This window comes from Rhinolophus sinicus, linkage group LG01, assembly GCF_036562045.2.
Source record: "Rhinolophus sinicus isolate RSC01 linkage group LG01, ASM3656204v1, whole genome shotgun sequence".
NCBI classification, from domain to species: domain Eukaryota; kingdom Metazoa; phylum Chordata; class Mammalia; order Chiroptera; family Rhinolophidae; genus Rhinolophus; species Rhinolophus sinicus.
In genome coordinates, this window is record NC_133751.1 from 81,123,015 (window position 1) to 81,138,513 (window position 15,499).

At 42.6% G+C, this 15,499-nt stretch overlaps 1 protein-coding gene across 2 annotated transcripts in view; it reads right to left on the reverse strand.

Moving 5' to 3' along the window:
- CRYBG3 (crystallin beta-gamma domain containing 3) overlaps window positions 1-14,948 on the reverse strand; it is a 108,096-nt gene extending 93,148 nt beyond the window's left edge. The window contains exon 1 of one of the 2 annotated variants that reach the window (XM_019757207.2): window positions 14,612-14,948. In XM_019757207.2, coding sequence (XP_019612766.2) covers window positions 14,612-14,760 — 149 coding nt within the window. In that variant the 5' untranslated portion in view covers window positions 14,761-14,948. The remainder of the gene's footprint in view (window positions 1-14,611) is intronic. The other variant, XM_074333088.1, reaches the window with a different exon arrangement.
- Window positions 14,949-15,499: the final 551 nt, after the last annotated feature.

Sequence of the window (15,499 nt, forward strand, 5' to 3'; positions counted from 1 at the left end):
GGCACAGCCCACCATCCCTTGTGGGAGTCGAACCGGCAACCTTGTGGTTGAGAGGACCCTACACAATTTAGTTGTATCTTAACCTGTACGTTTTTGTGTTCCCACTGCACCCAGCGGTACCCCGCATACAAATCTGCTCTTTAACACAATGGCTGCTTGTCCATTAGTCTAACTAGAATTTGAACCCATTAAATTCAGAAACCGTATCATTCTCTCTGTATCCCAGAGCCCAGCATTATGCCTGGCACTGTGAAGGCACTCAAATATCATTTGTTCAATGAATAAAAACATAATCAGTATCAAACAGGCTCTCTATTTGTGCCTGCTTACCTAAATCAGAAAACACTTTTCCACTGGGAACTATGTAATAATACACAACCCTCTTTTTTTTCCTTTAATGAATATACGAGGTCTGACAATTAAGTTTGCAAACTTGTTGCAACGATGGTTAACCTTTTATTGATATTAGAGGGATTACTCATTATGAATTTGTACCAACGGTATAGTTAACCAAGTTTACTATTTGGAAGTGCTGAAAAGACTGCATAAAAAAGTTAGACGACCTGAACTTTTTGCCAACAATTCATGGCTCTTGCATCACAACAATGCATCAGCTCACACGGCACTGTCTGTGAGGGAGTATTTAGTCAGGAAACAACTGTATTGGAACACCCTCCCTACTCACTGATCTGGCCCCCAATGACTTCTTTCTTTACCCAAAGATAAATATTGAAAGGAAGACATTTTGATGACATTCAGGACATCAAGGGTAAATATGACCACAGCTGTGATGGCCACGCCAGAAAAAGAGTTCCAAAATTGCTTTAAAGGGTGGACCATGCGTTGGCATCAGTACACAGCTTCCCAAGCGGAGTACCTCGAGGGTGACTGTAGTGATATTCAGCAATGAGGTATGTAGCACTTTTTCTAGGATGAGTTTGTGAACTCAACTGTCCAACCTTGTGTATGTGTGTGTGTGTATACACACACACACACACACACACACAGAGGGTGCCAAAAATATGTATACACATTTTAAAAAAGGAAAAACTTGTATTAAAAGTATGCTGATGGTAACCACTTTGAGCACGTCTTGTAATTGCAGAAATCAAATGTGACTAGTATTCATCTTTTATTATCGGTATATATTGAATATTACAATTGTAAGACAGTTTTTTCCTTTCTTAAAATGTGTATATATTTTTTTGGCACCCTCAGTGTATACACACACACACACACACACACACGTGTGTATAGGTATATTTGTGTGTATATATGTATATATGTGTATATGCGTGTGTATATGTATATACCAGGGTGCCAAAAAAATGTATACACGTGACTTGTAGTCATCTTTTGTTATTGATATATATTGAGTATTACAATTTTAATAGTTTTTTCCTTTCTTAAAATGCGTATACATTTTTTTGGCATCGTGTGTGTGCGCACACATGTGTATGTATGTGTGTGTGTATATGTGTGTATATATGTATATATGTGTGTATGTGTGTGTATATATGTATATATGTGTATATATGTGTGTGTACATATATATCTTGAAACAATGTACCATCCACTCTCATTCCACATCATCTTTCTCTAAAGGGATAAGGGCTGAGTGGGGCTGGGGGAAGAAAATTAAGTCAACAGGAACAAGGTCATTTTCAGTTGATTTAAAATACAATAGCAAAAAATTACAAGAGAGTAGATATTGATACTCAAAACAACGCATTCTCAGATGTCTGCCTAGCGAACAAAAAAAAATTAACAGAAAAGACTCAAAAGGCTTGGAATGTTACTCGTAAGGAGGGCAAGGAAACAAGTTCAAATTCAGATAATCTCAAACCATATGAAAGGTGACAAGCTGTTTCTATTGTTCTCACAGTTTAACCCCCTTTGGGACCTGGGAATATTTCAATAGCAGTATTTTTAGAAAGCACACATTTTGCTCACGGCAGGGGGTGAGGGGCAGGACTCACAACCACCTGTGGGCTACAAATAATACTACCTTGCATTTCTAAACAGCCATATCTTCTTTAGCTAACAGAACTTCAGAAATTAATCTTTCCAAAAAATCCAGATAAATATCAAGGTCAAAGGAACACAGAACCTCCTCAGTTTTAAAGCAGCCTTATTTAGACCATAGCTGAAAACCAGGAATCCAACATATAGCCATTAAGTATCTACTTATTTTATGCCCGACATAAAATAAAACCAACCTCTGGGCCATGAAAAATAGGGACACATTACCATTCTAGAGTTCAAATAATTCACACAGAAGACTTCCCCCATCCTGTCACTTAAGATATACTGTTTGTTTTTCACTACATTCTAACAAGGTTCCATAACCCACAGCAGTTAAACAGCAGAAAAACGGCACAAGTACGTACACATGCACTGACCAGGCAGGTACCGCACGCTTGGCGCTAGCAGTGGAGCAGTGAACTGACCAGACAAAATCCTCACCCTGACTCACTCTCAGAACCCTTATTGACATGCACCACAATCACCTGGGCAGTGTATTTCTAAAACAGATTTTTGGGTCAGACTGTCAATTAGAGTGAGGCCCAGGAATGGACGTTTCCAACGGCCGACTCCCCCTTCCTGGGCTGCTCCCATGCAGCGGGCTCTCTGACCACAGTCTTGATAAACTAGTCTGAGAGCCTCTCTCTATTCAGCGGAAGCCAACAACTGCGAGGTGTACAGGGAAGAGAGGACCCGGTCAGAAGGATCTCCATTTAATATTATTTAAATGTGTTACCTGTTGATACTTAAAAGTAGGTATAAATTATTTAGAAAACTCACTGCTGTGTAACAAGACCCACCTTCCAACACCGATGCCCAGCAGAGCTGCTGCCCCAGTGAGCACACTGAGTGTCACAAATACAGAGTGGGACGAACCAGGAAAAAACCCTTCTTTCAGCGCTTACCACAGATTGAAGCACAGGGGTGCTGCGGGGCCCCTCCCACAGTCAGTTCCTCATGTGGTAAGAATGCAACTTCCTACATGGGGAGACAGGCAGGCACAGTCACACACTGTGCTCCAAGGACAGGGTGCAGGCACCGCGAGGAGAGTCAGGCTCCTCCCTCCTCCCTCTCCTGGAACACATCATGACTGTGACAGTATCCGAAAAATCTGGAAATGTTCAGGAACTGAATACAGCTTCCATAACTGCCTTCTGGACATTTGCCCACTTCTCTTCGGATGTGGGCGTCTATGACTTCTTGCCATTTCCAGAAAGGAGGCAATCGTCGGTGCTGATGACATCACTGGCAGTGATTCCGGCCATCCCTAAACACAAGGTCACTTAGCAGAAGGTAGTCCCTTCTTATATTTGGGAATGCCCTAACATCTAAACACTCCGCTGCCCTCCCCCCAGCCCACTATCCACAGGGACCTTCCACCATTGCCAGGGTCCTTTACTGAGGATTTCCCTTCTCTCCTTCCTCTTCATCCCACTCAGCCTGATGCTGCCCCAAATTATCTTCCCACTCTCAACTTTCACTTCCCCTGTACAGGTGCGGTCTGCAGTAGAGGACCTGGCAATATTGTTGAGGACAGGGAAAGCGAATCAGGGCAAAGCTCTCTATCGTGTCCTCCTCCCCCACTAACAAGACAACTCTGCGGGTTCCAGCGGCCTGGTCCCTGAAGCAGCCCCTCTCTCTGCGGCAACTTCATTAGGCCTCCCTTCCTGGCATGTTGCTCCTCACCTCAGAGCCCACCTGATACAACTCCTGTAGTGAAACCCTAGAAGCAGCCAGAATCTGGCTTTTCCTTGAAATGTGTTCATATCGTACTTAATTCCTGCAGGTGTGGACTTTACCTCGAAGGAGTCAGTGAAAAAATAACATGGAACAAGGGGTCTTGTACCTACCCACACTCTTTCCCACTGTCATTCCTAGCAAAATGCTTTGCGAAAACTCAAAATACACATGTGTCTGTTTTAGGGATAGTACCTTAGGGACAAAAATGCACCTGATTTTTGGATCTGAGGGATCTGATTTTTCAAACATGTAACTTGAAAAAAATCTCTGCCAGATCTAAAATCTCACGTGATCCTCCAATAGCAGGGTGAGTGGAAAAAGAAAAAGGTAGACTAATCTTGAGGCTTTTGGGGTAAAGGAAAAGGGAGGCTGTGACCAAGAAACCAACGCAGAATCAAAGTTAATCTGTCCCTTATTTTAAAGCTACTGAGGCCACCTCTGGGCCTGTCCTCTGTTCCCCTAGACTCCTCCTTCTCAGCCCTCAGGGAGGTCCTTAAATACAGTGTGGGTTTCATCCCCACACCCTCCCTAAGGGTGTGCTCATGGCTTGGGGATCATCTACACTACTTCAGGGATTTCTTTCTTAGAAACATAGCTTCACATGATGAGCCCAGCGTTCTCTTTGTTCGATGCTACACTACACTTTGTTACTTTATGGATTAAATTGATTTCTGCACTGGCCTGGAGCCCCATCCAGCCATCTCCAACCCTGCTTCTATGGGGATAGAGACAGAGTTCCACACGGACAATTTACAAACAACCATCTGGAAAACTGTCCATTCATAAATGGCGACAGCCAGCAAGCAGTACTTGTATTTTTTTAATGACCATTAACAGAATATAACACAGGTGATTATGGCAGTTTCTGGGCTTCAAATTAAAAGGTAACTAAAAGCTGCAATCAAACAGCATGTATTTTAGCTCAAACATCTGGCACTGGAATTTCAGAAGTCTTTGGAGAAAAATCAGGAAGAGGGAGGAAAGGCAATAGACATGATTATGAAGCTCTATTGCTTTGCAATCTTAGACTCTTCTGACAGCCTTTCCCCGTAGTATGGGCCCCTGTCCTGTAATTTAGTTGTTTTTCCTTGAGGCTAATTTACTTCTGGCCCCCACCCCCATCTCATGCCCCCAAATCCAAGACCCATAATTACAGTTCAATCACAGGCTACCAAGTGAGAGTCTCAGTAGTGTGATGTGCGCCTGAGCTGTCTACCTGTACACGGCATTAGTAACTGCGCGACCGTCCCGAAGTCCTCTGCCTCATACCCTTCAGATTCTGAACATCCGGGACCCGTCGCACAAGAATCAGTACCCTGAATCTCTTGCCATAACACGAACTCAAACAGCAGTCCAGCTGCCTTCTAAAATGGGTCACTCATTCATGTCCCATTCAACAAACTGTCCTGACAGAGGGGCACTGGAGATCCAAGGATATGTGGGGCGGTGCCTTCCCAGAGCTCCGAGAGCCTGACGGAGGCTGACCTCGCCTCCAACCTCTTACTCAAATCCTTTTTCCTCTGTCAATTCTTCCAGACACTGACAAAGCAACAATCTATGTGAAAATATATAAACATACACACACCCCCATCCCAAGGGATACTTTCAAGAGGAAATATCTCAACTCCTTACTATGGTCGACCTCTTCTAGCCCCTGGCTCCCTTCCCCGTATCATGGACACCGCTCTCTCTTCCATTCTGCTATGTCTGTCCCCTCTGGTATCTGTGTCAACACAATCCTGCCTCAAGACCTTGGAACTGGCTGCTCACTCTGCCTGGAAAGTTCTTTCCTCAGATTTGTTCATGTCCTACTCCCAAATATCATCCAGGTCTTTGCTCAGATGTTACCCAACAGAGGCCTTCCACGACCATCCTATCCACACCTTACTCCTGATTCACCACTTCCATTCATCCCATTCCTTCACCCTGCTTTATTTTACTTCAAAGCACACTATATATTAATTTATGTAACTTGCCTATTTTCTGCCCTCTCCCATTAAAATGCAAACCCTATGTAAGCAGAGACATTTAGCTATTCAAACTAGACTGTGAAAAGTGATGACACATCTAAGATTTTTTAAATGATTAAATTATTTTTACCAGTTGTACAAATATATATACCATGGTAAAATGTTAAAGCACCACTGTTAAGTGAAAAAAGATTCAAATTTCAAAATCCTTTAACTTTTTGTAAAAATATGTACACACAGAGACATACACAGAGAAAATGATCTAGAAGAAGAGTACTTGTCTCTGAGAGGGCAGGGTTATGAGTTGTGCTTTTTATCTTTTTGATTTTCTTATTATGTCATAACCTGTTTTACATTAGCTCTAAAAAGACAAAAAAATACAAAGTACTGTATTTGAACTTAAAAAGCAAATAACAAGTTCATAGAAAAATGCAAGTAATAAATTTAAACTAGACAGATACCAAAATACTAATATTACAAATACCATGTTTCCCCAAAAATAATATGTAGCCGGACAATCAGCTCTAATGCATCTTTTTGGAGCAAAAATTAATATAAGACCCAGTCTTATTTTACTATAAGACCTGGTTTTATCTTACATAAGACGGGTCTTAACTTATATTAAGTTTTGCTCCAAAAGACACTGATTGTCCGGCTAGATCTTATTTTCGGGGAAACACGGTATATAATGGCAATTTCTTTGTATACCCTATATAACATTGACAAATAAGATCCTTATCTGCCTACCTAGAACAATGAAACAACCAACAGTGTTAACTGTACACATTTTCAGTTTTGACTAATACAGCACAATGCCACACCCCTCCTGCCACGGTATGCTCCCTGGTATGCTCATTTAGTGGCTTTAACAACCAAGACAATAAATGACAGAGTTTACATCTCACCTAAGCTATTCCCAGTTATCAAAATGTAATACTTGAAATATTTCATTACTTGTCATAAGAATCATGGCAGTTATAAAAAATACGATCTGCCACTAAGGTAGTAAGTATCCATGCTTTGTACAAATTTTAATACAAAGAGTAAAGCAGGAATTTCTAATACATATTTGGTAGAAATTACATGAAACTACTATTTCTGAGGGCACTCAAATATCACTTTCATGTCATTTCTGGCACTGCCATTCTTGCCATTTACTGGTCGTAAAGAATATATAAAAGATACTCTCCTTAAAGGCATGCTACATTAATGAAACCAAAACTGTATTTTACATAAGTCTAAAAATTAACTTTTTACTTAATGCCAAAATTATAACAATTATTTTGGCTGGATGTGTAAAGGGAAATGGGAATAGGTGTAAAATAGCTAAGTTCTCATCCACGATAACCAGAAGTCAATATAAATTGTCTCAAGTTTATACATCAACAAAGAAGAGTTAAAGCAGTAAACACACATACATAAACATAAGAAACAGTTTAAATGAGATTAAAACAGTGTCCTCTAAGAGTCAGAAGAATGGGCCCACCCCTGTTAAATGCTCCCCAGTCCCCTGCGTGTCACCGTGGCACTTACTTTATGAGGGGAAGAAAGATGTGTGTGATGCCTGCCTTCCCCACAAAATTGCACAAGTGCTTGGAGCCAGAGACCATGCTGCCTTGTGTTCCTGGCACGATGGTCCTAAATGAATTCTTGGTAAACACTGGTGAAGTTTTCAAATCAAATGATCAAAATGAAAGAGCACATAGAGGAATTAACCGATGCATTTTCATATGTGATTTTTCCAGTAAAACAAAGGTCTTCCTGATCTATAAGGCAAACTTCTTTATTTTGTATATGCTATGGAGTTCTGGCTGGTATGTTGAAGCTGACGAGATCTTAGAGATGACGGCCATCTCCCTAGTTTGACAACCAAAGATTCTGAGAGGGCTAACGACCTGCCCAGAACCACACTATGGCTCAAAGGGGATAATCTCACAAAAAGCAGTTGATGTTTCTAAGGCTGTTAACTCCACCCAGTTTCACGTTACAGATTAATAATATATAAGCCTAACTCACACTTGTAGAAAGTATCAAAATATCAAATTATTCTGCATTATAAATATTACTTCCATGTATTTCTAGCCTAATCATAACTTTTCTCACTTGAACAAGTTAATGGAGTTCGCTGTTTCTTTGGAGAATTTTTGCCAACTCAGGATCATACATTCTCTTGTTTTTTTCCCCTTTTATACACAAATATTCACTAGGTCTTAAACCGGTCTTTTTTTTTTTTCTGAAATAGATAATTCACATAATTTTAGTAAGGTATAAAAAGTCTCCCTGCTGTTCCTTATTCCTTCATCCAGTCTTCCATCCTCCCTAAATAGTTAGAACACCAGTAACAGACTAATTTCATACTCCATTTTTTATATACAAATGGGAGCGTACTATACACAATGGTTTGCATCTTGTCTTTTTATTTAATGCATTGTGGAGATATTTCCTTCTCAGTGCACAAAAAGCTTTCTCATTCTTTTTAACAGCTATGTAATATTCCATTACATGGGTGTATAATAATTTACCTATAAGTCCACTGTCACTGGGATGTGACTTTATTTTTTATTTTTCATCTTTTGCTTATTAAAACAACATTGCAATGGCTAGACATGTATAGGCAACTCTGGGCCTGTCTGCAAATTGTGGGTCTGATGGAATTCCTAGAGGGGAACTGGTGAGTCAGAGCATGTGAATATGTAAAACTGATAGAACTTGTCAAATTTCCCTACAAAGCAGTGTATTGATTTACACTCCCACCAGTGGTGCATGAATCGAGTCCAGGTTTACCCACATCAAGCTCCTTTTACTTATCAAATAGGTGAAATAATGGTATCTTGCTATAGTTTCAATTTGTATCTTTTCTGAGGGAGACTGATCTTTTTTATGTGTTTAAATATAAAATTATAAATGATACAAATATATAATTTTATTTTCCTCTTTCTCAACTGCCAGGACTATAAATTCTTTACTGTACAGAGTATGGGTCCAGGCCATCTGGACAGATACCCAGCTGCGTGCCATTGTCTTTTAATTCCATTGAAAACCCTTTTCTAAGGCCAACTTCTTTTATGGGTCTTCCCAAGTGAAGCAGAGGAAGCTGCCACATAACGCTGTGGCCTTTGAATTCAGGAAGGAGACTATGACTCCTGACTCTCCCACCGATGCTGCGAGACTTCTGATTAGCAGCTACTGGGCCACTCCAAGGCTTAAACTACATACCTGTAAAACGGTACCTGTAAAATGGACTCAAAATTGCTCTGAGGATTCAGTGAATATACAGCAGTACCTCAGTTTTTGAACGTCTCCAATGACGAACATTCCGGTTTATGAATGCTGTAAACCTGGAAGTAAATGCTTCGGTTTTCGGGCACGCCTCGGAAGTTGAACATGTCACGCGGCTTCCGCTAAATGCAAGATCCTGAAGCCTAGCTGCTGGCTGTTTTTGAACGTTTCAGAACTCAAACGGTCTTCCAGAACAGATTACATTATAAAACCGAGGTACCACTGTATATATTTAAAGCCCCAACACAGGGCTTGGGTCTGATATAGGCTTCAATAAAGGGTGGTTTAGCTTTGTCATTACAAATCTGTTAGGCAAAAATGGAAAAAAAAAAACAAAAAAACACACACTTTACTATGCAAACAGTTGCTTCATTGCTTTGGGATACTTCCAACTAAATACCCCCTAGGGGTTAAACATTAGTTGGCCATTCACCACTTCCAACCAAATACTAAGAATGAGTTATTTCTGGTCCCACAACTTCAGTTTGTTTCTCCATCACCATCAAGCTATTGTGTGTAAGGATCTCCACTCGGAATTTGATTCCTGAGAGGATGCGCTTTTCTGCTTGTGGAGTCTAGAAGGAAAAGCACTTCCATCCCCCCCCCCCCCCCGCCCCCGCACAGCCACTACCACTTCTCCCCACTGTACTGGGTGGCGAAGGATGCAAATCAAACTATGCTCCAAGAAAAGGTAATAATGTGAGAAGATATTTTCAAAGCCTAATTCAAGTTCTCATACAATATTTGACAGCCACGAAACAGTATGTGTGTTCTGAATCAAACAAATCACACACACCAAAAATATGTTTGGCTTCTAATGAGCTCACCGGGAGCATAGTAGAGATGTACAGGTTTATCTTGTCCATTCATTTATGACCTCTTTGAGGACAGCTTTGGTCATTCATTCATCTTTGTACCCCCACTGCTTACTTAGCACCATACTTGACACACAGCAGCCACTCAAAATAATGGACTGAAATGAGTCAAAACTCAATGACTTCTTGAACTTTTATTTCATGCTGATCCTCTTTTCAGGTGATAAGCCTGGGTTATTTCCCTGAGTTTAAATTTAAGTTTGCTTGCAACCACAGCTGTATTAGCGTTTCTGGTGTATCTTGGCTTCAGTGTATTTCATCAGAACTCTGGTTGGGAAATAAAATATTTTATCTTGAGTGAATATTTTTTTGTTTTTAATTATAAAAACAAAAGTGTTATCAGTGTTTCAATAAAATTAGAGGTTCAGATTACTTAAATTTATTGCAGGCTGATTTGAGGTACATGTGTAACTCAAACATTTAGTGTATAATTGAGTTCGTTTTCAAGGAATGAACTCAATAAGAACCAGAATCCTCAAATTAACCATCTGGCATTCATACACCCTGTTAAACCCAAAAGACAGATATTTTACTTGGAAAAAAAAAAAAAGTGGTAGTTTCAACACTCTAAAACGGTCTGTACTTCTACTCCGCTGCCAAGAGTAGGTGCTGTGCTTCCTGTTAACCTGTGATCTCAAGATTCTCAGAGAATACACACTGCTGAGGACTTCTGGAATTTTCCAGTCATCTTTAATTACTGCAGGTATGAATGGCAGATGTGGTCCTTCGACACCACACAGGTATCTCCTATTCAACTAACCTAGTTACTAATTACTTTCTATAATACTTTCAAATTAATGAAAATACAGTCACCGTAAAAATCCAGAGAACAAAGCTCCCTTTCCTCATATAGCTGAGGCTTTGGTCAACCCTGGTACTTTAACTGGAAGGCCAACAGATCGCATGCATCAGTGGCACCACTGACAATTTTTATGAGAATATCTCCTACACAACAAGCCATTAGCACCCTGGCTTTACCCATTTAATAGTGACAAGCAGTAATTCTCTCAACTTTAAATTGAGAGGCAAAGCCTGTCTAGTGACCTTTAAGATCCCCCATGTTTCTAAATGCCCACTTTGACGATGGGGCTATACTACTCGTAGCTGAAAACCACTAAGTGCTTTAATCTCCATCAGCAGAGATTCATTCACTCCTCATCTCAAGTTAGGTAAAGGGGACACCAAGATGAATATGACACAGCCCCTCACCCTGGGTCTAGTGAACCTGTCTTACCTTCTTTCTATCAATAGCACTATACCAGGACACTCAAAGGAACAGCCCAAAAGAATATATCTGAAATGGGCCACATTGTCTCCCATTCTAGAACAAAGCAAGTAAAGAGCCAATTGACTTAATATTCAGATGTGTTTTGAAGCACAGTTCAGAAGGGTGGTGGGCAGGACGGTGTGAAAAAAAGAACAAGAGCTTTGGAGTCAAAAAAACCTAAGTTCAAATCTCTCTCCTGGACCTTATTTCTCTCATAATTTGGGGTAAATAATTCTCCACTGTAAGTGGTATCATTCTCCCTCCAGCCTACCTGGGTGGAGGTGTTTTGGGTTATCCCAATGACTGAAGGATACTACTGTCATTAGTGGGCGGCGTCACAGAGGCCAAATGTCTGGTCAAGGACAGAAGAGTCCAGTTCAACAAGATTGTTGCACCCAAGACGCCAACAGTGTTCACCACTAAGAGCTCTCCTGCCCTCAGTTTCTTCAATTGTCACAACAGTGGTAAGCATACCAAACTTCCAGGCTGAGGGTAAGGTTTAAATGAGATGCTGCAAGTGAAAGTACCAGCCCAGGACTAAGTGCACAGTCAACCGTTGATCAATGCTGTCCTCACCTTCCTATCCCCTTCCTGAGTTACAAACATGCAGAGCTCATTTTAAACAGGTCCTTCATGGGTGGTACAGCAAAACAACAAAGCTGAGCAATCATTTCCTTAAAGCAGAGAGAATTAGAAGGCAGGTGTTCTCCAAATGTCACATTTCAGTAGTATCTGTTTAACAGGCTTTTGCAAAAATCCTTTAAACCTCAACTCGAGAGCCAAACACTGTCGAGAGACCTTTACCATTCAGCTTCAATCCAACTTACTTACTGGGTCTTTCAATCTGTTCCATCAATGAATATAGTCCCTAATAGATTATAACGTCCTGCAGGTCTTTGCTCAGCCTGAAAGATTTGTTCCCAATTTCTATGTTCCTGGCTGAGTAATGTGATCTGATGCTCTGAAGGCCCACTAAAAAGCACCTCAACCATGAAGCCCTCCCTGCTCTCCCCTATCCCTTCTAATGAGTCCATTCCTTGTGAGCCATAAACTGGGTTAAACATTATAACAGTGATTCTCAAAATGGGGGCCACAGAACTCAGAGCTCTCAAGTTTCCTATGCAAACTTCAACTGCAGTTTTCATTTCTATATACTGTAAACTAAATTAATATAAGCACTTATGGGATCTAGCCAACTACCCAAGATATGAGTTCTGAAAAGCAATTTGAGCGCTCATACCTGAATTGGCGCATACAACAGCATTGATGTCAATAGGCTTCTTTAATTGCTGAAGGTTTATGAGAACAGAACAGCAGCAAACTCAATACACAAACGATGTGTTCACAGCAAATGAAGCCCAATAACTTAGGGCTCACCGTGAAAGCTTTACATCCCTCCCATTCCAAGCACTGAATGTCTGCTGAATGAGGTCCTCTGCATCCAAAACCACCAGGACAGAAGGTAAACCAGGCTCCCACTAAAACTAAAAGTTTTTAACTGCCTCTAAGAGAAACAGCTAAAATAACCTTTCATTCTGAAATAAGATCACAGTGACAAATCACAATTGTTTCCAATCTTGTTAACACCAGGGTGTTGTGTTACTAGGCCATTTGGTACCACTAAGTGTTTCCATTTGTTTCATTCAACTTTCAATAAAGGCTTTGTTTGTGTTTATATCCTTGAAAAGAAGGACTTAAGCTCATTTAAAAGGTAAAACACCCACACGAAGGATTATCTGCTATTCCTTTAACATCTGGCAAGTTCTAAAAAAAGAAGAGGAAAAAATGAGCATTCATATAAGCACAATTACAATTTTCATTGTCAAAAGGCATAGTTTGTGCCTGTCTGGAGATAATGAGAATAGAGCAATGGTAAGTAGACAAGAGACTAATTGGAAGAATGGGTAGCTCCTGAGACAGAGATTAGATTTGATAAGTGCCTGAAAAAGCCAAAATAGTGCAGGAAGACAGGCAAGGTTTCAGGACAATTCTGATATGAACCTGAAATTGGCCTACGTATTCCTTTCCAACACTGAATCAAGTTTCCTACTTTTGCTGAGTCAACTTAGGATTTCTTTTAAACACTTCTTCTATATTATCCAAGATTGTTAGTGTTGTTACTGGATGGCAGGCACCACAGGCTCTCTGCCCACACTAGCAGATCTGACATTCTGGTTGAGCCCTGTCAGACTTCAAAGCTATTTTTAACTACTGTGCAACTTTGAATTCTAAATTCTCCATTAACAGGGCAGTAAGAGCTAAAAACCTTCCAGGAGAAACTTAGCAATTTAGTGGGAGCTTTCTTGGAAGGACCTGGGATTTTATTAACAGACGGTCATATTGCAAATGTTTACAAGTAGGGAAACTGAGGAACACTACCGACTACAATCAAATCACAAAATCTGAATACTAATGGAATCAGCTCAGTCACAAGTACAGTTCTGTTTCCTATCCAGTTTTCTCTGACGCCCTCCAGGAAGTCTTTAAAATCTGAAGTAAACATAGCGTTCTGGAGCCCGTCCTTCTAATCACATGGGTTACATACTCCTGTAGTGCAATTTGAGGGAGTTTAAGCCTCTCTTTTCACCGAAAATTTAAAACGAGAAGTTGTACGGACATAAATCCCTTTTCATCCTTCAGAACGGATAAAAAGACTCAGAAACGGGCTTTTTAACGAGACACGTCTAAAAAAAAATCGATTTTACAACAGGTGGAGGAAGGAGAAAAGATTACAGAGAAGGAGCACGTTTTCATTACTGAAACCAAGATAGCGCAAATCCTGGTTTCTGGAATCTGTTTGGGAACCTGGGGGAGATGTTTCCGAAGAGAGATGGGAAAAAAAGAAGGGCGGCATCATTTAAACGTCCAGGCAATGGTAAATAAAACTAATGAAGTTTTATATTTTGATGAAGCCTTGGGAACTCAATATCACAATTAAAAAAAAATCACTTTGAGGAAACTTAAGTAAGATGGCAAAATACCAGCTGAAGAGGTGGCGCTCCCAAGCTTCACCTTTCCCACCCCAGTGGTGTCCCGATCGCGTCCTCTCTGCCCCGGCTGAAGGCTCACAACTGTTTCCCATTACAGCCGACCGGACGCCGGGGCACTCGCTTTTGCCCCAGAACTTGGCGAGCAGATGCGAGCGTGGAACGGGACCCGAATCCCGCACGGGGAGGGGAGGCGGAAAGGAAGCGCGCGGGGCTGCGCGGGACCCCGGGGGGCGCACCCGGCCGCGAACCACCAACTTCACACACACTTCACAAACCCAGGAGAGGGCAGAGAAGCGGCCCGGGAACTGGGGAGAAGGAGGAAACTTGAGCAATGGAGGAAGGAGAACAGAAAGTGGCGAGCCAAGTGCCGCCTGGCACGAGCGCGGCCGCCGCGGGCTGTCGGGCCAGGAGCCCCAGTCCCGTGCGTCCGCGCAGGGCCCCCCCGACGTCCCTAGAGGCTCCCACCTGGCAGCGCCCCGGCCCACAGCGGGCGGCTGGCTCGTCCCCGGCCTCTCCTCGTCTTCCTCTTCCTTGTCCCGGGAAGGGCTTCGAGGAGCGAAGAACCGGGAGAGGCTGTGCCAGGGGGCGCCGCCCCTCCTCCGGCCGCCGGACATCTCCCCGGCGAGGCTGCCGGTCCGGGGCCGTCTACGGGGAGCGCGCAAGGCAGTGTCCTGCGTCCGGAGTCCGGCCCAGGCGGGACCGACTCGGCGCGGGCCGCCGGCGAGGTTCAGTCCATCCCGGGCGGGAGAGGCGCGGGCACGACGAGCCACCCGCGCGGCTGCTTTTACTGTTGCGCGGTGGCACCTCCTCCCGCCCCCGCCGGCCCGCCCCAAGGAGGAGCCAGAGGCCGCGGCCCCGCCCCCGCCGCCGTCCGCTGGCCTGGCGGGGTCGCCGCCTGAGACCCGGAGCGGGGAAAGCGCCACCCGCGACCCGACTCAGGGCTACGCGCCCAAACGAGTTCAGGGTGCAGCCTAATTAGCTTTGCGCTCAGTTTTGACTTTCTTTTACTGATTTGTTTTCTATCCCCCAGTCAGTGCACGGTAAAAGTTTTCAGACTTTTGAAAGAGGTTAACGAACTCAAGTTTGTGAAAGCACCTGGTAAACAGCAGTACCAGAGTGCCTTGGGCTGCCTTGCAGCTAACAAACAGCTACTCAAAAGCAGTTTCCACCCGGGCTGCAGCCCATGAGGTTACCCCAGGGCCGAGCCTCAGAAGTGAAGGAGGTGTCTGTCTAGGTCTGTCAACAACTCTTCCCTTGTTTGGCTGGCTTACGTGTGGAGTAACTTTTCCTAACCCAGATGGTGCTTTAAATGTCTCATACTCCATGTTACATGCTACTTCGTGAATTCTCTTA